Genomic DNA, 24,571 nt, shown 5'->3' with positions numbered 1-24,571 from the left:
AAAGACCACAGCGGAGCTTCTTGTGTGTGTTTCTGTCTTGTAAAGCTCTGCCGTATTGGTGTCACAACACCTAGCTCCCCGTGCAAGCAATAAGTTTCTCTCCTTGGGTGCTTTCTGGTCCAGGCTTTCCCCCGCACAGTAACGCATTCCCAAACATGACTCTACAGCAGCCGCTGAGAGGAGAGGGGAGCTGGAGCCCTGGGGCCAGGCCAGCCGCCTGAAAGCCACCTATTGTTCCTAGAGGCAAGTGGGCCTGCAAGGCTCACTGGCTCCCTGTCTCCAGAGGGAACACTTGCACGGGGCTTCTCTCCACCACCCAATATTGTGGGGCACAGAAACACTGTGATTATTTAGTGTTAATTGGGTCAACCCCCTACTTCAGTTAAAATGAAACTCCAGACTCTTCCCGTTCTATCTCCAGTTACATTTTATTATTGTTTAGCTAAAACAAATGTACTCTGGTGGTCGTTCCTTCCTTTCACTGCCCAAGTGCTCCACAAAAAGTCTCCTCTTCTCCCTTCCTGCACTAAAGCCACACTGTCACGGCTCACTCAACCCATGGATACAGGGGCTCTGTTTCAGTCCAGGCCCAAACACCCAAACCTTGCCTGAGCTGCGTGGTAGGCATACCTTGGCCCCGTCCTGTCTCTTGCTGTCCTGGCTCACTCACTGGTTCTCCCCTGCATGGTCTCCAGCCCCTTCTGTTGCCCTGACTGGACCTCCTGGATGGGGTCTGGAGCCAGTTCATCACTTCACATTGGCTGGAGCTGTCAACGGTACCTTGTTACACCCACCCAGCCCTGCCCATCCAGCTCAGATGCTGCAGGACTGTGCCGTGGTTGGGGAGGGCACTGCCTGTGCTGGGGCCACTGTCAGCGCACAGCCTGCCTACCTCACGGTGCAGCCCCGCTCCTGCTGCTTCCTGATACTAACAACCACTGCGACACAACAGGGACCTTCTCCTCAGTGCTCCCTGGCATAAGAGACACCACCAGTTAGGAGTCCTGGAATGTTTACACTTTTAGCACCTGTAACCAGTGACAATAATAGCAGCGATACCAGTGAGACCTGTGAAGGGTCTGCCATCTAAAACTTCTGGTGAACGCATAAAAGACGTGAAGCAACATTCTTGTGGGAACATGGAGGAGACCAGAATTAAAAAGGAACTGCTACTGGAAGAAGTAGAGTATGAGGAGGACAACGTAGATGAAGAAAATGGAGAGCATCTCAACATCAAGACTATGCAGAAAACACAAAAGACTTGTCTTTTGGCTGCACCAAAACACTTCAGATATGAGCAGGGAGCTTGAAAGTAGCTAGAATAATGCTGGGGCCTCCTTTAGAGACAGGACCATGCATGAGGCAACCTAACATAAGCTGTCCTTCAGTGAGGTATGGAAGAGTAAGTACACAACCGACGTTGCAAGTTTTTGAGGCACAATGACTCTGCAGAGCAAAGGTATCAGGACCACTGAGCTTCTCCTCATTGCACAGGAGGAGGGACTGATGAAGAGCAAAACCTGTTACTCGCTAGCCATCTGACATATGTGTTACAGCCAGGGCTCGTCATGGTTCTGCTTTGCCAAGGTGGCACAAATGTGCATCTAGCACATGCAACAAGGGCAAGCCACAGAGGCAGCAGGACTGTGAAGCCTGCCACTGAACTTCCCTCAAACCCTGGCTTTCATCAGACCTTCCTGGGGCCTTAACAAAGAACTGTTATACTCTTGGGTCACATTTTGCAGAAATAAGACGTTAATCTCCCCCTTTTCTGCCTGCTTTGGGAGGTGGCAGTCATTTATTCTGGGCAGAGGAGAGACTAGAAAGGATGTCATGTCTCTAAGAAGATGTGTAAGTAAATGAATACACAAGCCTATACGTATATATGCATAGGAACGTTCCATGCCTAGGAATGTCCAGAGCATCACAACTGACTGCTGTATCAGTAGTGACTCACTACACATGTGTTACTACACCAGATTGAAGAGCATAGGGCAGCCCTGCGCTACTTGGTGGATCTCTCCTGCCATCCCAGAACCAGTCATCCAGGTCTGTGAAATTTTTATACTGCATCTCATCAGAGCACATATGCATACTCATTACTTACATGCAACAAATTCAAAGAAACTGAAACAAACTATGACAATAAATGTTGAATTAGTCTTATTCAGGCAAATTATTTAATTTCAATATAAAAAAAGATACTATTATTTTATTTTTTTCCCCAAGAAATTATATTTCTATGCCTGCAAAAGAGGGTGAGCGTAGCTGTATACCGTGCCCCACAACTGAACTGCAACTCTCTTTCGGTGCCCGTCACTTTTTTAAAAGGTGTCATTCCATGCGCATGTTCAATTAAATTGCTGTAACTCTGGAACTGAAGTTGGAGTTTCACAAAGGCCATTACACAAGCAGCATGCAAGTTAAGTGTATTTTACATATTTATATTCAAATATACTGAATTCAGATACATGCACGTTTCCATATCTGTCCCTATCAGAGCCTCAGGAATCTTCAGCTAAACTATTTTAGTCAAGATGACTTTCAGGAATTTAATGTAAAACAGGCACTGAGCAAACTCAGTCACTGGGCATGCCACATATATATATTTTTTGACCATAAAAAGTGCAAAAGTTCACTCACTGTGTTAGTTTTATCCCACTCCCGATTAATGTTGTACATTTTAACAATTATGTTCTCTGCTGCTGCTAGAAATATACACACGCATGCTTTGTATTTTTTCGGAGGTGCTCTAGCATAGAGCTTGTCTTGTTTTCTGGTAACATAGATGCTATAAAATCATGCTTGATTCAGTTTACTTCTTTCCTCCCCTCCCCTCCCTTCTTCCCTTTTCCTCAGCCTTATCCTCCTCCATGTTCTTGGGTGGGCAGATTCATGGGGAGACTTGGTTTTTAGTATAGCCACCACCAGGCAGTTTGCTACTCTCATGAAGCACATCTGGGCTTTATATCAGGCCTTTAATTAATCCTCAGTGAAAGCCAAGCTATGACATTTTGACTGGGCAGGCTCCAGTTTTGGACAGGTCTTGATTTATTGCGACTGAGTCTCAACCTACTTTGATTTATTTCAGCTTTGGGGAGGAGGGCAAGCACTGAACAGAAAAAGCACTGTTGGATGCAGAACATGTGATGCACGTAAAGGACCTCCAGAGTGCTGTGGCCCAAATGACAAACAGCTCAGACAATTTGCAATAAAAATAAAATAAAAAAGCCCAAGTGATGAAAAGATTTTGGTGAAAGAAATCACTTAAAGCAACAACAGCCACCACTACCAAAAAAAGCAACAACAAATAATAAAAGGCTTAGTGAACTAGGATCAAACTATTTGGCAGAAAGTGCCAACGAAGGAAGCCCATGCCTTATCTCTAAGTAAACAATAAATCCCTGGTCACTCATTAGTGTTAATCATTCCTCTCATCTGCATTCAGCTAAATACAGAGAGGCAGGACCAATGTTTTCCTGATGAGCTGCTTTCAAAGAAAAGGATGTTCTGCTATAGCCTGCCAACTCGCCTTAGGTGGTTGTTCTTTTGCAGGTCTCCCTCTCTAACTGTACCGCGCACAGCGTGCGATGTGCCAAGTCTTCTGGACAGTGAGAACAAAGATAACCAGAGCCAAACTGTTCATCTAAATAAAGTATCAAACACCGCAATAATAGGAGCCACTGAATAACAAATACAATTAACTCAAGATATAAAGCTTTATTGTTTCTATGGGTAGGCTTACTCTTACCTAGGCCCTTTTCTTGCTCTGTTTTAATTCAAATTCTGCTGGACAGATGACTTGGCAAATTTATTCTGAATACTACTGTAGCTACTTCCAATTAATTCCGTTTGTATGTGTGTGCAAAGAAACTCAATATCTTGAAAATCCTAATGAAAATAAGCAATTCTATTGTTTTCCTTTAAGTGTTTTTATTAAAAATTCAAATATCCTGATTTCTCCCTCCCTTGTACTTCCAACTGAAATTCAGTTTTTGTTGTTGGTTTTTTTCCCCCTTTAACTATGGGAACTAGAGGATTTATGGCTCTATCGAAAGAGAAGAAAGCGTGAAGCTCCAGCAACTGAAAAGCAAAAAAATTTTAGTCTAAACAAACTGGCACTTTTTATTTGTTGACATCTATCAGGCTCTGGTGCTTAGTGAACCTCTAGCAGAAAGGATGTTTCTGTTAAAGACTCATCACCTGCTGCTATTAAAATTTCAGTAACACCTCAGATGCTACCTCAACAGTCCCGGCGCAAAGCTTTGGGAGGACAAAGTTTTGCACTCCTGTTATTCCCTGTAACACAAGACAGAAGGACCAGCAACCCATACATGCACAATGCAGGCTTGTTCCAAGGCATCTGTAAGTGTTATAAAGCAGAAGAGGACACAAAACCGGTTTGGAAGTATTACGTGGGTCATCTTTAAAATCATTAAAGATGAATGATTGGAGACATTAGTAAAAAGACATCTATGTGTTATTTTTTAAGTTTCAGGGTGAAATCTGGAAGAAAGGTCTATCGTACTTAGTTGATCAATTGCCTGTGTAAGTGAACGCCACAGTCCAGCTGTGCACTTTGCCACCAAGCAGGTAAGCAGTCGGAGTCAAATGACCATCTAGCTTAAGATGGCTTGGGACTTCTAATTGAGAAAAAACTACATGGGTGTTCTCAGTCTAATCTGTGTCACACTGACACATGTGTGTCAGTTTTATTGTCTGTTGAAAAGATGCATTTATTTTAGCAGTGGTAGGCTGGTAGGCCTATTTGTGCTGGTAGGCTAGACAGGGAACCTGTGTTTGTTGTCTTGTCCCCTAACTGGGCGGGCAGGCTGAACTGGCTTTCTGCTCCCAATACAAAATTGCTAATTCTGCAGAAATACAGAATATTTACATGTCAGTAAACAGGATCCTACAGAGCCAGTCCCTTTCAGCTTCAGAACCAAAAGTCAAATTAGCGTTAAGGACAGTTCTCAAGTCAAACTGTTGTACTGAACACACCCTTCCCTCATTTCTCTTCACTCTGTAAGAAAACAAATAGTCAATATCTAATGTAAACGTTTGCTATTTTCTATGCCTGTTTTTGTTTTGTGCCCCACTCAGTTTGGAGAATTTCAGGCTCCTTTCACAGGCAGAATTAAGCACAGTGGCAGCTGGTGGCTCACTTTGGCCCAAAAGCAGGTGATGAGAACACAGCATTCCTCTACCATGTAGAGCGTTAATCCTCATCTTGTATTGCCCCCACATCCCCCCATACACGGATGCAGCATATCACCATCAGCTGTGCTCCTCCTGAGTATAAATTTGCTTTTCTCTGCCAGACAGTTCTTGCTGCTGCAGAGCTGGTTCTGAGTGGGATTCCAGATGCTAGCTTTCATCCTGAGCCTGAACACCACCGTTTTACTCTTGTTTACAGGCAGTTTTATTTTCTAGCTTTTATCTGCCTTCATGAAATATAAAAGGTTGTGTGATTTTTCCTTCCAAGAAAGTGTAATAACACTATAAGATCCAGCAGTACTTTCTAATACCACCACAGCCAGAATTTGCAGTGATTAGTTAGTAGGATGTTTCAGTGAAAGAGACTTTATACCAACCATGATCCTAGTGAAACTCCATATCTAGGCAAAAAGGATCACTTTAAGATACTACTAATAAAACTGTCAGCTTAGTTAGGAGTCAACTGTTTTACAAGCAACTCCAGAACATAAACAACTATTCAAGATACTGTTAAGATAGTGTTTTCAGAATGTGGATTTTTTTTTCCACTAACTTGAAATATTTATAACATATTGTATTTAAATGATCAGACTCCTACAAATCAGTGCAACTAAATGCCTATCATCAGCATGTAATTTCATTACACAACTTGTTTATAAACCTTATATGAATAAATGAAACCAAGGGAACTGAGGTATGTTTTTCTTTACCACACAGTGTATTTTAAAGGTAAATGTCAACTGTGCATGATTCTGCTATTATTTAACACTATTTTCTGTAATCACTCCAAAATGAGTGTGGTAACAATGATGATTAATTTACTTCCATTTTGGGTGGACTTTTCACTCAAACTTGTTCTTTTGCCAGCTAGACTTTTACACGTGCCTGTTGGTTTTACGCTGCCCTTCTTTACATGTGACCTTGTGAAAATCAGCAAAAAAAGCGCCTTCTTTGAGGAAATCCTAATTTACTTAATTACAAGGAGTGGGCAGTTGTGCACCAATTTCATCATTCTGTCGTACTTGAGGCTGAAAACTGGCAGAGTGGGCCAGGTGAAAACTCTTTATTACGCTTCCTGCTTATATTGGTAAAATGTTAAATGGTATTTTAATGTCTCCTGAGGTCACTTTTAGAGCCAAATTGTGGCTGTCCCTATCACAGGTGTACTGAGTAACTCTGTGCGGGCACAGAGCCTCTTTCTCTTCTGCCAGCCTCCACCTCCCCATGCATAAATGTAAGATGCAGTAGATGAAGTCAAGTTCCACTGAAGTCAATAATCGTATTATTAGAACAAGATTTCACTCCAACCCAATTCCTACAGTTGGTTTGCAGCATGCTTGGTCCTCAGGCCTGCCAGGAGGGCAGGGAGGGAACGCACAGCCCTATGCGCCTCTTGGGGCTTGCACACCTCACGCATGCACTCTCACCCTTTGTTGCTATCTGAACCAAACAGAGTACTTTCTAAAATGTTTTCTTAGCACCCATATTTATAAGACTCCATTAAAATGCTGTACATTATATTACGTATTACATTAAGTGTTCTTGGACCATGACAACTTGCACAAAGCTCCAAACAACACCAGTTCTAAATTGTTTCCCGCCTGCTCTTGGATTACTTTAAAAAGACAAAAAAAAAGATTCTCCTAGAGTTGAGGCACCAGATAGTACGGTTAGCCTGGAAAAGCTCCTTGGAAGGCGAGCAACTTTGTGCTCCACCTTGGCATTCCTGGAAAGCAAAGCACAGCCGGGCCCTGCTCCACAGCAAACCCCTAACCTTGCAAACCAGTATCATTTCTGCTACCAGTACTAGTGACTCAGAAAGCCACATTCCAGCAGTGCATGCCATGGTTGTGGCATGGGAGTCACTGGAAAAGGTTTACAAGGCATTATGGGCTGAAATAAAACATCAAGCAAACGTATACATGGAATGTGCACTAATGGGAGCAGCAGTGATTTCCCAGCTGCAACATGAATAGAGCATTAAAATACAACCTCCTCTCAGCATGGGGGTTGGAGGGCAAGGCTGCCGGCAACCAGGAGGTGACGGTGGTAAGAGGCACAGTGCCTAGCATCAGCCAAGTGTCTCTTGGGCTTTCCCTTGTCAGGAAACAGACCTATTGTGTCTTGGTCTGTCATGTAGCCTACAGACCATCCTATCTCATGCTTTCTGACACCTTTCCGATAACCCAAAATCCACTTGTAATCTGGGCGACAAACAGTTTTAAACCAGCAGTATTTTTAATATGTATCTACCTTGGATATCAGTAATAATACTGGCAATAAAATAAAAAGGCTATACTTAAAATATTTTTCCCTTGTCAATTATTTCCCCTTTAAAAAGAATATGATATATTAAAACCTTGATGCTTGTTGAACTTAAAACATCTCAGGGGAAGAGAGAAATTCCCACCAGATATGGAGAAGTAAGGTTTGTCTGGAAATCAATGCAGCATAATAAATTAATGGTGAGGGGGAAAATATGCCTGTATTGCACAAGGAAAAAATATTGCATTAGCAACACAAAGCATTACTTTTTCTTGTAAAATAAGGCACAGTGCAGCAAGAATGTATGATTTGTACCAACTTTTCATAGGTCAAAAGCAACATGTGTGTCTGGTATTATAGCATTAGGGTTGCCTTAATAAACTGTTACTGTGTAGAGTAACATCTCACTTGATAGAGGTTAGGCAGAAGTAGGAGTTTATGCTCTACTAATGCAATTTACTGCTCCTTAAATAAATCTGTGAAGTGCATTTGGAGAAAGAAATCCTCTTTTGATGTTAAAAAAAAATAATCAAACTCATTTGCATATGAAAAAGTAAGGCACAAATTGCATTAGAAATATCAGCTTCTAAAAAGTTCTAAAAAGCTTTTTATTAAGAGCAACGTTAGAGAGTAAGCATATTTTCATAACGGTGCCTGTTCTTTTAATACACAAATTTAAGTAACACCAGTACAATGAGAAGTCGGCTCAACATCTAACACTCCTATAGATATGGATCCAGCAGTTCAGGCAATGGCTCACAGCATGGCCTCCTAGCTGGCGTCATAGTCCTTTGACGTTTCAAATGGTTGAGTTTGCCCTGCTTTTCTCATGCTATAGAACAAGAGAGACTAGGCTAGGCAAAATGTTCAACTTTAAAAAAATAAAAACCTAATAATCTGTCCTTGCAGACAGGCAACATTTCATATGAATAGTTAGGGATCCCATAATTTTGCTTCCTCAAATCCAATGCCGGAGATCCTTTAATCCCAGTGCACAACAGAAAATATAGAAAACACACATGGGCCTACTACTCCCTTAAGAAACACCACCAAACTCCTTATATCACTAGAAGCACTGAAATGGCCACCACGGTTGCTAGCAGCTAGCACCAGGAGTTGCCCCATGCACCAGCAGGGTGTGTGGGGAAGGACAGCTGCTGGGCTCCCCTGCACCAGTCAGCCTCCACCTGCATGAAGGAAAAAGCACTGGGAAATTTTGAGGGAACCACCAGCTGTTTTGCACAGCCCTCACGTAAGCTGCAGGCACAGGATGATGTCAAGGATCCACTGTTTACTTCATTCTTCTCTTCTATGGCTGCAGGCAAATCTATCCCAGCCACACTACTGAGCTGACTGGGGACGGGGGATAAGAAAACACCAACGTTGCTCCCCACCCTTGCAAATGTAATGCTCCTCATACTCCTGAGGAAACATACAATTGCTCTTGGTGCAGAAATCACATGGATTTTGAGAGGAAGAGAGGAATCAAGCACATTACAGCAATAAGTTTTCTTCACGTACTTAACCTGGTAACCAAGTCAACCGTCCCCAGGGGAAGCTTCATGTCAGCCAAAGAAGGCCAACTGGAAAGTTCAGCTGCTCTATCTTTGGACCATTAATGTAGGTTGTTAGGTCAAGGCTTCATCCAAAAACACCTACAGCTAAAATTCAAGTATTTCTGCTAAAACTAAAAGTGGCATATTAAGTGCACCCTGTGGGTTTGGGGAATGTTTCCCACTCAAACAAACAAAAAAATCATAGTTTTTTCCATACCCAGCTCAGGAAAGAACAGTCACTCTGCTGATAACCAGTCTTCTTAATAATGCACAGAATATTAACAGCTAGAGCACAATAAAAGTGAGCCCTGACATTTTAATTGTTCCTCTGAAATATTTCTTCTTTCAGTGGAATGACCTAAAATTGTTGGAGGGCTGAAAACTTTGGTTCTGGGAATGCACTGCCCATGATGTTTCACTAGCTTAATTTCAAATGAAAACAATTACTGTCTAGTGAGGATGTTACCACACAGGCATAACACCACCATTAACTATTTTTGACTTCCAGTGTAAATTGAACCATTATGGGGTTTTAAAAATGTCCTCATTAAATTTTAATGATCTGTTTTAAGGGATTTCTTCCCCTTATTAAAATTAAAACCAACTATGCTATACAGCTTTCTTAGAATGTGGTGTGTTACAGATTCAAATAAAACTGTAAATCATAGATAAGTTAATAAAGAAAAACTATCTGCGTTATTACAGGTGTGGCTGGTAGCAGTACCTGTTACTAATGTTGCCTAACATTTACCAATAAAAGATGCTGTGTCCTGTTCTGTAAAATGTTGCCAAATACCATCTGACTGAATAAAACTATTCTAAGTTCAAAGGTAGGCACACCTGGTGGTTCCCCCACCCCTTCCCTCCCCCATGATAGGAAAAACATCAAAGAAATGAAGGAAAAATATCAGCTGAAGTGATTCAGCTGATTAAAGAATACATTTAATTTGTATTAGTTCCCCCATAAACATCAATAATTTTATTTCCATGAACTCAGGGTTTCCTTATTTTACAGTATTTGAAGTTTTGCATGCAGAGGACTAGAGAATTTGCCCCAAACTTGCCCAGTTCATAACCTTATATGGACTAAAATGGCAAAAAAAAAAAAAATATTAAAAAATAGTGGTTTACATACACTCAAGAGAGACTTGTGAGACCTTTCCTGTTAAATTTTGTGAAGTTTCACGTTATGCTGAACAAGGTCTATCCTGTGATGGGGCAGTGGTTTCCCTTGAGGTGCAGCTGCAGCCTTGAGCAGGCTCTCTGGTGTACTTGCTCCCTGGGTCCAGGCAACCCCACCTTCCTCATGAGCTTCATCTCTTTCTCATGGTCTCATATGCAGTTGCCCCAAGTTAAAACCACCACAAGACTGACTGGAAGGTGGAATAGACCCTTTCTTAAAAAAGTTTGGTTTGTTTACTCCCTGGTGTTATATTGCCACCTGCTAATGAGTAACCACTGTCCTGCAGCATGCACTGACATGGACTGCAATCATGGTATATATACTGCGTTATATAGTCTCTCTGCTGGCATCCGTATGTTTTCTTCTGATCCTATCCTAAGTATAGTTCCTAAGCATGGACCCTGTCATAATTTTACTTGTTTTTTTTCCACACATTGGCAGGAAGAGCAGAAAATCTAAAATCATAGGAACACATCATGCATTTAAAGTTACTTCTGGAAAGTCCCTTAATTTGGTATTCTGCAAGAAGAACAAGCTGCAAAAGCAGAATTTGTCAGGAGGACTCTTGTAGTTGTATTATTTGAAGAGATACTGCATTCAAGCTACCATGACATAGTAAGTCAGCCTCAGAAATATGACAACAATACATAATTTATCAATCTGGAAACCTTATACTTGAAAGAAGCCTTAGTCTAACCTCTCCATCACTCCAATTGAATTGTAAGACCACCGCTGTAACGAGACCACTTAGAAAACCACCGGGGTGGCCTTGATAATAATACACATATCATTGTTGAGGCACAGGAAACTAAACCAGATGGTTTTGCTGAGGAAAGCACTTTTTTGGTTTTGTAAAGGCTAAAAACACTAATAGGTCAAACACAAAAGTGGTGAAAAAGAAAGCTAAAGGAAAATTTATGTAAATAAGAAAAAAAGCTCTTTACAATTATATTCCCCTGACATAAAAAATGGCTACAAGAAAATAAAGAGGGGGAAATGGTGCTGGAGTTCTGAAATAGATCAGGAGAGTTTTCTGAAAGGAAAAGGTCAAACAGCAACACTTACAGTAGGCGCTGCTGCTGGAAATCAATACCATATGACGTGCATTAGACAGAACACCTACATATTGTAATTAAAACCCTTTCCTTTCCTTATTTTTATGTTTTAAAGATGGAGACCATTCATGTCTATTGCAATAAACTACTTTTTTTCTTGTTCAAACTCTCATTAGCAATCATATCAAACTTAAAGAGAAAAGAGCACATACATGCACCTCTTAAAGTACATGAAATTGAAAAGAGCTTCCACAAAATCATCCATGCACAAACAGAAACATACATACGTGCACATACACACACATATATACAGGTGGGGTGTATGTGTGCACACACGTATGTATAAAGCATGTTTGAATTTTCTCACTTATGCTCCAATCATTTAGAATCACATTTTTTACAGACCAGCATTTCAAAAATCATGAAGGACTTGGGTTTCTTTTGTTTTTCTTTAATGCAGACATCATCTACATGAGTAAAATTAAGATGATAGTGTGTTACTTTGCTGGGAATTGCAACTATTTCTAATAGTCAAGAAGTCTAATCTAATTTCTAATATGAAAGAAATGTATTGTAAGCTCTTTTATTGTGTAGCCTTATTTACCAAAATGTAAGCTTTTATTAGGCATTAAAAAGGAAAACTTTTACTATTACCATTGTTCTAAAATGTTCTCTTTTCATAAGGGAAGGTTTGCCCATATTTTCAAAATCTGAAAGATGATGTTTGAGAATTATACGTACATTTTGCTGTCATCAAATCATTCTCTAACTGAAAGAAAACAGAATTATTTAAATATCAACTTTTTGTCTGCTTGCATGGGACAATGGAGAAGAAATGTACACTGAGGAGATCTTCACTGTATGCTTATTGTGACAGTTCATTTTGGTACTGCTCAGAAATAGCCTTGGAGAAAACGTTCAAAGTCTTCAGTCAGACTCCTAAGTTCTTAACTAAAACCAGAGAGTTAAAAGAGTGGTTTCTGAAGTCAGAAGTCAAGTGGGACCACAGGTGCCTTACTGAGCCTAGGGAGCCTGATGGAGCCTACCTGGACAGCAATAAAGAGAGAGAAACAACAATAGAGTGTCATGGGATCCTGTTTGGATTCTGCATGAGAGACATGCTGGGGAGATGCCAGTTTTGTGGCCAGTGACACTGTCTACCACCTCATATCAAGACTTGAACTCTTTTGTAGGGTTGGAACATTTCAGTTGAGGTGCAACATGCACAAATAATTTACTAAACCAATGGCATCATGAATTGACTCTGACTATCCACTTATCTATGTCTTTTCCCTGTGGACTCAACCAGAGAGAAGACAATCATCTTTACTTCTTCTCGGACCTGCTGTTCCAGCACTTTTGTTGTGTCATGAAGAAGTGGCTCTATTGTAAACACCAGCGCCTGCGGGTCAGTGCTGGGTAAACTTGATAAAGCAATTTGGCAACTTTCATTTGAGATCAGTTATCTGTGCTGTGGCCACCTACATTGGCTGTACTGTATCCTGAGAACTGGATCATTATTTGCATGGATGACGGAACATGCTACCATGGTCAGACGTGACTTCCTTTATCCCGAGCACAACACACCTCCACATGTCCGAAGTACTTACATGAGGAAATCAAAGAATATCTGATAGTGGTAAGTGCGTACTGCCTTTGGGAAGATGTTGCTTTCTCAAAAAGCATTTCAGCATGCTGCTTAGTGCTACAACTTATAAAAAGGACAACAGATTTTTGAACTATTACAAAGAAACTAAGGTGGAATAGTCATTGTCTCTGATACACACACTTCTTGAAAACATACTGTTTCAGCAAGTACCTGTCACGAATTTTATGAGTATTCAGTAGTTGTTTCAAAGGAGAACATACTTTTCTCCCAAAGCTTCACACAAGCCCTGCTGCTCTCACAATTACTTCACCTAGATGGCAACAATAAGATAATCAATTCAGTAGACCATCACATCAACCAGAGCAGATTTGATGCACTTTTAAGATCAATTTGGCTTAGTAGAGCCGTTAATTGTCCTAGTTCATGCAAGCTGATGGAAAGAAAAAGTTCTTATTTGGAAATACACAAAATTGAGTACCTGGCTGGCTCAAAAATCTTTACCCTCATACTCAGAGAAGTCCAGTATTGAGGGTTTAAAATTATTTCTTAACTTCTATTAGATGCAATTAACTGTGAGCACAAAAACTAAGCAGTAAGAAGGGAAAAACATTTCTTGTTTCAGTCCACAACAAAAGGGTAATCCTCATTTAAAAGCATGTCTAAGTTCATGAGCCATTCTCATAACTATATGAGGTACTGACAGTTACATAGACAGATATGACTGACTTTCCTTTTGCAACCAACAGTCCTCAACAAAGCAAGACTCTCACAAGCAAATATTCTCCTGGGCTGATGAAAGGATGTGTCAGAAAAAACTTCAAGTCTCATCAGACTACAGTAAAACTTATCTCAAAAGACGACACGTCCTTCACGCCCCAAGAAAACAATAAAACAGAACTAGAAATTCCTTGGCCAACAGTCTTGCTGGCTGAATCCTTTTCTTATGCACAAGAGTAAAGTAAAATTTTAAATAATTCTGTCTGGCAAGTTTTTTTTGTATTTAAACGTACAGACAAACATGCAAGAAGGGATTTCCCACAACAGAAATGGTAGCAGCTGTCTCCAAGGGTCAGTCTCTACCTATTAGAATGGTGAATAGAAGAATCATGAATAAAAGACCAGGTGATGCTGACTGGAGATTTAAATGCAGAAGGCATCACTGTAGATTAGATTTTACTATCTCGATTTCCACATGCGCAAAATGGTTTCAGACAATAAAAATGACTGCATTTTCTTGTGTTTTAACCATAACGTACAAATCAGCACCTGTACAAAATAAAAAAAAAAGTAAGATGGAAAGTCTCTCTTCAAACAATTTCGTAATGTGCTTGGTTGGACTGTACAATAACTTACTATATTACTTATTTATAAACTGTTCCTTTTTGCTTTTTTAACATTATTTAAATATGAATTAATGGAAGCTGATTGCCACACATTTAGAATATCAAATAGTCCCTGATTTCTCCTTGAATTTAGGCACATTCTTAATTTTAAGCATTTGACTAGACCTATAATTAATTGAATTGGAGCCAATTAGGACCCAATTATGTGTCCTCTGTAATTATTTCTTGAAATATTGCTGGATTGCTACTGAAGGCAAAAGAAAATATTTGTGATCTGTATGAATACTTAAAGACTATTAAAACTGTTACCTTTGACTTGTTTTTTTACTTTTGTAAGATATATATAGATAGGCTTTTCCGCAGCATTCATCAGTTCAGTATTCCCGCTCTCTGCACAACACTGAGGTGTGGGCAGTGCAACTGCAGAAGGCAGCCTGAGCATCAGCTGGTGATAAAGAAGAAACCGAAGGAAAGGAAGAAAAAGCCTCAGCTGTTGAACTCTAATACACACTTGCTCTTTTCCCGGAGTCACTTTCCAACATGACTATGCTCTATTTGTTGGCTTTCCTTTTACATAATTACAAATAAATGTGTCTACTACATCCCCAAGAACCACATTTCAAGGTCTGAGTTGCAGGTATACCTTCGTGACTTCATTTACAGTATTTAGCATATAGGAAATTAAAAAAACAACCAACTAGTGATGGATTGATGACCATTTTTTTAATCGTCCAAGTTAAATGTTTCTCAGAATCTATATTTATTTGAAATAAGGCTCTTGGGTGAGTGTCTGAGGAAATTTGTATGATGCCTTGCGTTTTATAAATGACATAGAAATGAGTCAGACTGCTAAGGCTTGCTATTGTACTAATATTTAAAAATACCTAGGAGTTGAAAATACCTAGCAGATGGTTTACTAGAACTTTCTGCAACAAATAAAAGGTATCAGTTACCCTCACAAAACAAAACAGCACACAGAAGATTCATATATCAATAGCGCTGATATATTGTTTTTCTTGTTCCCACTCAGTGGCATTGATTGTCATGTCTAATACCATCCCATGAGACTTGTGCTGGATCACAGTAGAGTAAAAATGGAGAAAGGGGGAGTAGAGACAGCAGCAATTTCTGCAAAATTGTTAAGAGTTACTAATATAATTTTAGGATAAAACTAATAATCCATCCTCCTCCCCCCCAGTTTTCAATGCCTGCTTATTTCTATTTTCTTCTCTTCAAACACTGAATGGAAACCTTTCTTTCTAGTGAGTTAAACTTCCTGGTTTTCATTCACCAGCACAATGCCACTGTACCTGATTTTCAGTTCCTGCAGGCAGCAGTTCAAGTCCCAGCTCAAAAACCTCATCAAACATATATTCCAACTGTTCTCCCCTGATATGAACCTATGTTTAAATGTCAAACTTCTGAATCATCTGCTACTAAATCTGACCTCAGCCCACACCTAGCACTGAGCACACGGGCAGCCCTTTCCTTGGTGGGCACCTACATGCTTCAGCGCAGGCACAAGCTTCCATGCTTTACTGCATACAGAAGTGTTCGCCCAAAACCACAGCGGCAGTCAGACGCATGCATGTGATCAGCGCTCAAGAGTCCTGACTTCTGTTTGTGCTTTGTAACCTGCAGACCTCTCCTCTCCAATACATACAGGATATGATCTCTCCACGAAGTCAATGGGAGTTTGGTCATCAACTTCAATGAGATCAGAAATTGACCCATAATGTTTTACAAAACAACAAAAAGGAATGTATTTATGGTTTTATTATTATCCCTAATAAGGAAATAAGGAGAAAGAAAACACAGTACATGGTCTAGTCTATACGCACATGTGTTACTTGTATTAATATCGATGGGATTTAAAAGTACATATGGAGACGATAAGATATATCCCTATGTGTTCAGCCATATGCTTAAGGAAGCTCCCCAAATGCTTGTAAATACGATCATGCTTTCTAACACACTATGTATTTATTTGAACAATGTTAAATCTCTAAGCCCTACTTTCCAGCCCATTAAAGCCTCAAATAATTGTTTATTTCCAGTTTAAAATTACTCTCTTTTTTTAGCCATTAGAAAGCTGCCTGTAACCACATTTCCACAATATTCAGGGAATTAGAGAATTGATAATAACTCTCCCATTATCCGAAGGGGTACCTCTCTGGGAAAAGAAATACTCAAGATGAACTATATTTTAGTGAGGAATTCTTTCCAGAAGATTTTGGGACAGGCCCAAAACGTGTAGCTGTAAGGTCTGGAATGCTACTTACACAACAAACATGTGTTCGTGCTGCAGACCTCGGACAACTACATTCCTTCTGGAGGCCAAAGGCCTTGAAAGCTAGTCATTCTTCTGGATAGACTTGCTCTCATTTCCTTTTTGTTTTTAAAGGTTTGAACACAGGACAAGGGTCTGACCCACTAAGCACAAGAGGGTTATTCTGGATTTCCCTTATGGAAGAAGACATCAGAATTCATCCCACAATTTATGATCTGGTGCAAGTTGTCTTGGAATGAGATAGCCAAAGTATTTACGGAATATCCAATGCCTGTTAGCAAATTATGCTCATTATGTTCATGCAACTGATCATTTTATTTGGCTTATCTTTTACAACTTTTTAGTGGAGAATTGGTAACTGACTTTATGAACACTCTTGAGTATAGTTTTATCCATTAAAAGACATGATTGGGATGGTTTGCTGGATTAACTGCATCAGCTAATGTTGTAGCCATAAATAAACAACAATAGTCATGGAGGCATAGTTTTGACATTCATGGTGCCCTTACCACCTTACATGCAAATGCAGCACAGAACCAAAAGCCAATTTTATTTATATCCAGCTGCCAAAAGTCACCTTCTTCACTTAGGTGATGTAACCCTTTCAATGCCAATGCAATATGGCTGTTTACTTTTTAAATATCATTCAGAACAAAGGATATTGTGGTATTATGATTACGTTTTCTTGCTATTTCTTTTTTGACCATAAACAAGATTTGAAAGCTCAGCTTTTATTTTACCATTTAATTCTTGATTTACAATAATAATCCCACATCAGACTTTTTCTTACTGAAATACTTCTTACTTTGTAAACAAACAATCATCGTCTTTTTTAAACTACATCAATGAACACTGAGGCCAAATCTGGTTTCCCAGCAAGGAATTATTAAAAGACAGAAATAGAGCAATGACCACAGGAAATCTTTAAGCACCAAAATGGGGACAAAAGTCTCCTGGGGAAAAGACAATATTTCCTACACGGTCATTCATGTCTCCTTGTAATACAATACAGGGGTATTGTTTGTTTGTCTGCTTAAGCAGATGCATAGAATAAAATTAGAAACAAATCCTAACTATGAAAACATTTCAAATACTAGATGCAGGCACATGTGTTGCAATACCTGCCATCGCAACTATGTTATGATGTTTCTTTCTAACATATGACGAGCTAGACGTTTGATCATTAATATATACATCATTCTTGCCTCACTATAATAAAGGCTATGAACGTCTAGCAGGAACTTTGACTTCAGGTTATATTGCATCTTGCTGCAATCTTAATATTGGTCATAACATTTGTCAAAACAATAGGGGAAATACACTAAAATAGATCCACTTTATAGTCAGCCCCCCCGCCCAAGGAATTCAGTCAAGGAATGTAAACCCAAAGATTTATTTTTCTGTTCAGGTCATGCCTGGGGTAGACTGCTGTGTTACTAAATTCCCTAGTCTGAAATCAAGAGCAAGACAAAGTTAACAGGCCTCAATAGGCAAAACCATCTTGAGATAGCCCTCCATGGACCATGACCTGAAGTTACAGCAATAGCATTATCACCACCACAAAGACAAGTCAGAAGAAGGCATGTGGCCCACATCTTACCTCAACGTAGTCCCTAGCATGGCCCCAGTCTCTCTTGGCATCCAGATTGCCCAGGCTGAAACAATCCAGCTGTCCGAGGTGAATCTTTGCTACTGATCGGCTAATTTTTCGAGTAACAAAGTTAGCCCCTGGAATAGAAATAAAAGGTAGTATCAGTGTAGACACAGTGGCAGATAACTGGCCACAAGAAACAGCTTGTACAGCTCAGCACATGGTACTTTCAGTATTCATTCACTCCCCTCACACCACCTAGACCCATGCCATCTTTTATCATTTGAGTAGCCTAAGAAGCTTCCAGTGCAAGTGTCACATTAGCTGTACTTTCACAGCCAACATCTTTCTTTGTGGGACTTCTTAAGCATTCCTAATTTGCTGCCTCAGTCTTCAGTCCAGGCATAAAGCCAAAGAAAATAATTTGGAATGTCAGTTCTTAAATGCAAAATGCAAAAGGTTACATAAAGAAGACAGACATCTTAGACCACCCTCAAGTTTTTGTTGCTGTTTTTCTCTTTATATTTTTTAAGGAAGGCATATATCGAAATAAATTAGTTTATTAATAAAAAAAGTAGTTGAGGCTATCGAAATACTACATATTCTCCAAAGGACCTTAATGGTTAAATGTGTTCTACTTTTCTAGGTATTTGGGATTCTTTGTCCCTCAGGTTCAAAGAGATCTTGAAGTTGTAATTTCAACTTTATCAGTTGAAGACTGTACATTATTCTATGACATTTCCATATTTTGTTCACTGTACTGCTTTGGAAAATTTGTGTACTCATTTCTGCTCCCTGTAGAGTTGCTTTAAATAATATTTGTTTCTAGTTATTTTCATAACTTGATTTTTAGATTATGACAGCTGTGTTTCTAAAATGTGGTTAACAGCCTCCTCAAAAGCAGAGGGATTTGAATTTAGATCATGAGTTCAGCCTAAATCAGGCCAATGGCATTTGCACACTAATGAGCCACAAAAATTAAAATTACATGCCTTTTTAATAGCTAAGGAAAAAAATGATTGAGCAGTGACAGATGATACCTTATCCAAATGGAAAGAAGGAAAGTTAGTGAAAATGACTGCACTAGTAAAATGCTCTTAGCAAATTTCAAAAGTCCTAAGTAGCATAGCTTGTACATTCAATGCATATATGTAGGGTTTTTTCATTACAGAGCTCTGCTCTTGAGATATGCATCTCAATATTTTCTGTCTCCTGTCAAACAAATGATAGGCTCCTGAAAAATTATTAAATAATGTGAAGTGTCTTTTTCAGACTACTAATTTTTCCTGTAAAATCAAGAGCACTACAGTACCTTTTTGTGTCATTTGACTCTGCTAGGAGAAAAAGAAAAAAAAAAAAAAAAAAAAAGAGTGCACCTATAAGAACAATGTGGAATGAAGCAATTAAATAATTCAGACTTTACCACAGGATTAAGATAGAATTTTAATTTTCTGTTAACTGCTGAACCAATTGGAATTCTGGATATTAGCCATTTAGAACATATTATCAGTTTGCGCTTGTTTTTTAAAGGATGAAAATCATATAATTTTCATGTTCCCTGAAAGTGTTCATATGCAAAGGAAGTTTACAAAATAGTGTGATTTGCAAAATTTCAGAAATAAAATATACCGGGAAGACTTTTATATGCCAATGTTCCTCAAAAATTGGACAAATGAGTCAACTGCAGGATGAAAGCTCAAACCCATCTTCCAGACTGCACCCTGCACACTCAACAGGACAAGTATGATAAACAAGCGCAAACCACAGGACTGACACTGACTCTGCTATTGCAATTTCTGAAAGCAAAGTACTGTGGTTGCCCTGTTCCTGGCTGGATGGGCTTGCAGCTGGAGTGGGGTTCTGCCTTGACAGAAGCCAGTGACAGAGTCTCTTTGGCTTAGTCAGGCTGGCACTTCTCCAAAGATTGTTTCCATTTTTCACATTAACAATGTGCTTTGAGATCTTCACAGAGATTACTACTAATTCATTAAAAATATATTCAAACTGTTACACAAACTTATTAGGACTAGCTCTGAAACTTCCTAACCTTCTGCACTGAAATAATTTCAGTTGGCATTATTATTCAGTAAATACAGTTGAAGGAGAAGTTTTTTTTCCTAGGCTAAAGTATATGGCTTTACGTTCCAGACGGCAAATGAGCACTCAGCAAAACCGGCTGCTTTCAACGCCACACTCCCATTTGTAGTAAAAGCACTGAGAGTTGTAGTCATCATCTGCATTAAAGCAAGTTTTACTGTCAACCTACACAACTAATGAACGTCAGCTTCCATTTTGGAGCAACCACTTTCTCAGCATAAAAAAAGAAATGCGTATTAGGTTGTGTGTGTGTGTGTGAGAGACAACTTTTATGCTATTGACTTAAAATATATGAAAGAGACTGCACAAGAAAAAGAAGATTCATCTAGCACAACACAGTAAATACTAGTGTTGTCTTCTTGCAGAGTCACTGATAACTGGAGAGAAACAATCTTTGAAGATCTTCTCCAAGCAAAATGAGAATACACCTCAAAAGGCTGGAATTAAGAATTATAGAGCACCACAGTGAAAAATGAAAGCCTTTATTTTCTATAAATAGCCCGGTAAGGTTCAGCAAAAGAATACCAACCCTCTTCTTGGAAGTGCCTCAGCATTTAAGCTGTGGAAGAAAACTACGTCATTGTTCATTCTGAGAAATGTGATAAGAACTTTTTTTCATGCAACCAAGAACTGAATGGCATATGTCAGAAGCATTTAAATGATATGGTTCATAAGTAATGCTTAAATACTGATTCTCTTCAAACACAGTATCTTAAAATATCCCATTACACTATATGTTTGATCCCATGCCATTAAATGCACATCATAACTAGAATTTAAGCTGATGCCCACTGGAGTCATACAAAATAGTTAAGGCTATGTCAGCATTTCCATTATAAAGCCCCATCCTAGGGGTTTGCAATCAGGCTGTAAAATCTTGCTTTGGCCTGAAACTTGGCAGATGTAATGCCTCTTTCCTCAGGAACGATTCTATCTAAAAAGTCTATGAGGAGTGCTACAGACATCTTTATATAACTGAATAAAAAGTACCTTTTGAGACACATCTTCCTCAGGAGGTATTGAGGACTTGCTAATGTTGAACCGACAGGAGCATTTTCCTCCACCGAACGCACAGTTAGTGCCAGCAAGAGTATCAGCAGAGCTGCTGGTGTGTTAACCACTTCACCCTTTACGCTGATTTTCATCGGATCAAGGTGATGAAGCAGCTAAAATGCCACCAGCTATCACAGCTTAATAAGGCCTACTTTATTATGCTATTAACATTACTAATTCCTGTGGAAACATGTTAGTGGTAGCAACAGAAACTAGCTTTGGTTGGTGGGGAAAAGAGATATCCGAGTCCCATATTTGTCTCCTGGCTTTGCACTGCTTCCTCAGTTCAGGGAGGTTTTGTAAAACACGTCTCACTGCTCACATCTAGTATGAATGAATGTGGAGCGTTCAAAACTCTATTAAATGTGTGATGTATTTGGACTTATTTGACCACTTTTTCAAAATGTGGGCGGGTGGCACCGTTCTGGGAGCATACTATCCTACAGTAACCAAGAGAAGAGTCATTCTTGCTCCCTTGGTAGGGCCAGGCATGCCAGGTAGCTGCCTTGCACAGATATCTATGCAGCGAATACATTCAAATCATGACGAGCCACATTATGTTCTGGTTTGCTCACTACTGACAGCACTGGAATTGCTGTACTGCAACAGCCGAGGTCTGGCCAGACACTGCAAAGGATGCTTTGGTGTGTCCGCACATTTCATCAGTTCCAAACAGCCTTGGTTGAGCTGTGCCTGACAAGTTTTTACATTTTAAAAGAGGTCTTAAACATGAGTTTTCATGATATTAACAGCTCTTTAAGGAGCCCTGGGCATTAGCTTAGATTTGTTTTCAAAACCCAGGCCCTCCCTCTGAGATCATTAGCATTCCGATAGGAACCATAAGGTCTGATTTACAAACCCGATTTATCCTAGATACAATTTTAAGCAAGGATTCCTCATCAAGGAGACCTGATCTGTAAAACATATAACTTGTCAGCAAACCACTATAGGAACAATACTGCAATAAAAAGAAATAGCAGAGGTATAATGCAATATCTTCGGTTCTCCAGCCCAGGCCTGTCGCCCGCTGCACCTCCTGGCTCAGGGTGGAAAGCAGCTTGCGCAGCTCATCCCTCCAGGAGGGACACTGCCTACATCTGGCAAAGATGCGATTTTGAAAGCTGGACACATCTCTTATTAACGCATACTTAGCTATTGCTTTAGGAAGCACATTCTCAATGCGCCTACAGTTCCAAAGCTGGATGCCCCAAGAAAAAAAACACTGTCTCTCTGCATCAGTACCCCATTCCTTTTATCAGCACTGGGGTTTCACCCTTTGTATATTATCAGGAAACTGGCTGTCTGAAGTAGGCGTTTTTCTCTAGAATTTGTGGTTTGTAAGAGGCAGCCAAATGGATGAAGCAGCTTCAAGAGCTACAGTTACAGTAACTGTCTCTTCTCAAGAACCCTAATTTTCCAAGCTCTCAAGGCTATATACAAAACTTAACAGATGAAAAAATTGGGGTCTTAAGATGACTACTATCCCTGTATAACACTAGTTGCTTCACGCATAAGAAAAATCCATCGATAATCCTAGTAATATCCTAGAATAACAGTCAATCTGATAGCATTTAATAGCAATAATTATCAGCTGAGATGCAGTCCTAGCACAGTCTATCAAGTTCAAGTTGCCATAACATTTTTTTTCTTAATTTTGCATAAAATATGATAAAAAGGTTTCTGTCTCTAAAAATGCTGGCAAAAAAAAAGCAAAAAAGGGTGGTTATTTTTTTTCTCCAGGTTTCTACAGTTCTGGCATAGGTTCTAGTGAAAGCCTAACATGTTCAAACACATTGTGTACACAGTGCTTCTACTAACCTAAAGGAACGTACTTCTTTTAACATATATGTGTTGTAAAGGATACATTTAATGAGATCATTAAAATGTTTTGATTGCCTGAAAATCCACACTGCTCATAATTTCTATTCTATGAGAAGCTTTTCCATTTTTGTAACAAGATAAAATTAAAAAAAACAAAGCAACACCCAGATTTTCTAAGAAAAGAAGTCCAGAGTCTCCTTTAGCTTATACTGATGAAAATCAGTAACAGTTATTTAGAAGCCAATAGAGTTATGTCAGTGTAAACCAGATGAAAAATCAAGTTACAGATCTTTAAATTAACCTTCTGTAGTTTGTATTTAAGTGGAATTTTCAACTGTATCTTGACTGAAGCAACTGATACAGTACCGCACTTTGGTAAAACTAGGTAAGCAGTTACTTAGTATATGTTAAACACTCATGCATTTTAATTGTGGATCCAGTTGCAATTTAAAATAACAAGTTGTTCTTCTCACAACCATAATTATACAAAGTAGAAACATCACTGTTTGGAAACAAAGGAAAAATCACTGTTAAAAGTAATTTTTTCCTTCCCAGCTCTTCATAATATCCTGCAAATTTTACACAGCAAGTACAGCTACATTTGGATGAGCTTGACAGAAAGTCCACAATCAGATTTTTGCAAAATGAAATATATATGAAATAAGGGTGATATGACTCATAAGCAACTCATTGGAAAGTCATGCACTGCATGGGAAACATCTTCCTGACCTGAGCAATAAATCATTTTATTTCCTGAAACATGAGATATAGTGCTTTAATCCTTATATTTTAATCCTGTAGAGCATAGCTGGAAATACTTTGCTTCATCATAATATTTCCAACCTCTTTCTCTCTCCTTTAAAATTGTAATAGTGTGATAGTGGGTTTCTCAGATTTTGGATGCATTTGCAATGTTTTTCAAACATTTTCAGTTTACATACCCCCAACTATTTTCCAACAGACACAAGATCTCTAAACAGGAAAGATAAAACTACTGAGAGTAGGCTTGTTTCTAAAGGTTATTCTTCATCAATTCCAGGGGAAATAATCATGTAACAATAAAATCCACAGCTCACAGATTGAAAACAACGGTCCAATAACACGAGGATAAAATTGTCCCTCCTTATCAAGTGATCCTCATTTGGTATTACTTTAAAATGTGTGATTTCAACAAAATGAAGTGGTACTAATTCCTTTAAGTATCGCTAACAAAGACATTAATTGGCATATCAATGGAATTATTTCCTTTCATAACGTATTTGACCCATATTTTGAACTTTCCAATGCTAAAAGTAAAATGTGCTACATCTGCTTGGTCCCATTTTCCATTTGCACCACACTTTTCAATGGAATTCCTTGGTAATGGAAAACATACTATTACCAGTATTTTTAAAATGAGGAAATTTTGGCAGAAAGGTAAAGGTGCGCAGAGGTAGGAAGCATGAGCAGCGGGAGGGCAGCACACTGGTGGGGGCTGATGCTCTTCAACCC

The 24,571-nt window shown here is 39.2% G+C and overlaps 1 protein-coding gene across 3 annotated transcripts in view; it reads right to left on the bottom strand.

Moving 5' to 3' along the window:
- Positions 1-24,571, bottom strand: part of GMDS (GDP-mannose 4,6-dehydratase) — a 421,773-nt gene that overhangs the window by 208,151 nt on the left and 189,051 nt on the right. For all 3 annotated transcript variants that reach the window (XM_064443492.1, XM_064443490.1, XM_064443491.1), the window contains one exon: positions 18,119-18,246. In XM_064443492.1, the coding sequence (XP_064299562.1) occupies positions 18,119-18,246 (128 nt within the window). The remainder of the gene's footprint in view (positions 1-18,118; positions 18,247-24,571) is intronic.

Source organism: Phalacrocorax carbo, chromosome 2 (assembly GCF_963921805.1).
Source record: "Phalacrocorax carbo chromosome 2, bPhaCar2.1, whole genome shotgun sequence".
Lineage (NCBI taxonomy): Eukaryota > Metazoa > Chordata > Aves > Suliformes > Phalacrocoracidae > Phalacrocorax > Phalacrocorax carbo.
Note: the sequence above shows the minus strand (reverse complement) of the source record. Positions and strands in the feature narration are given on the sequence as shown.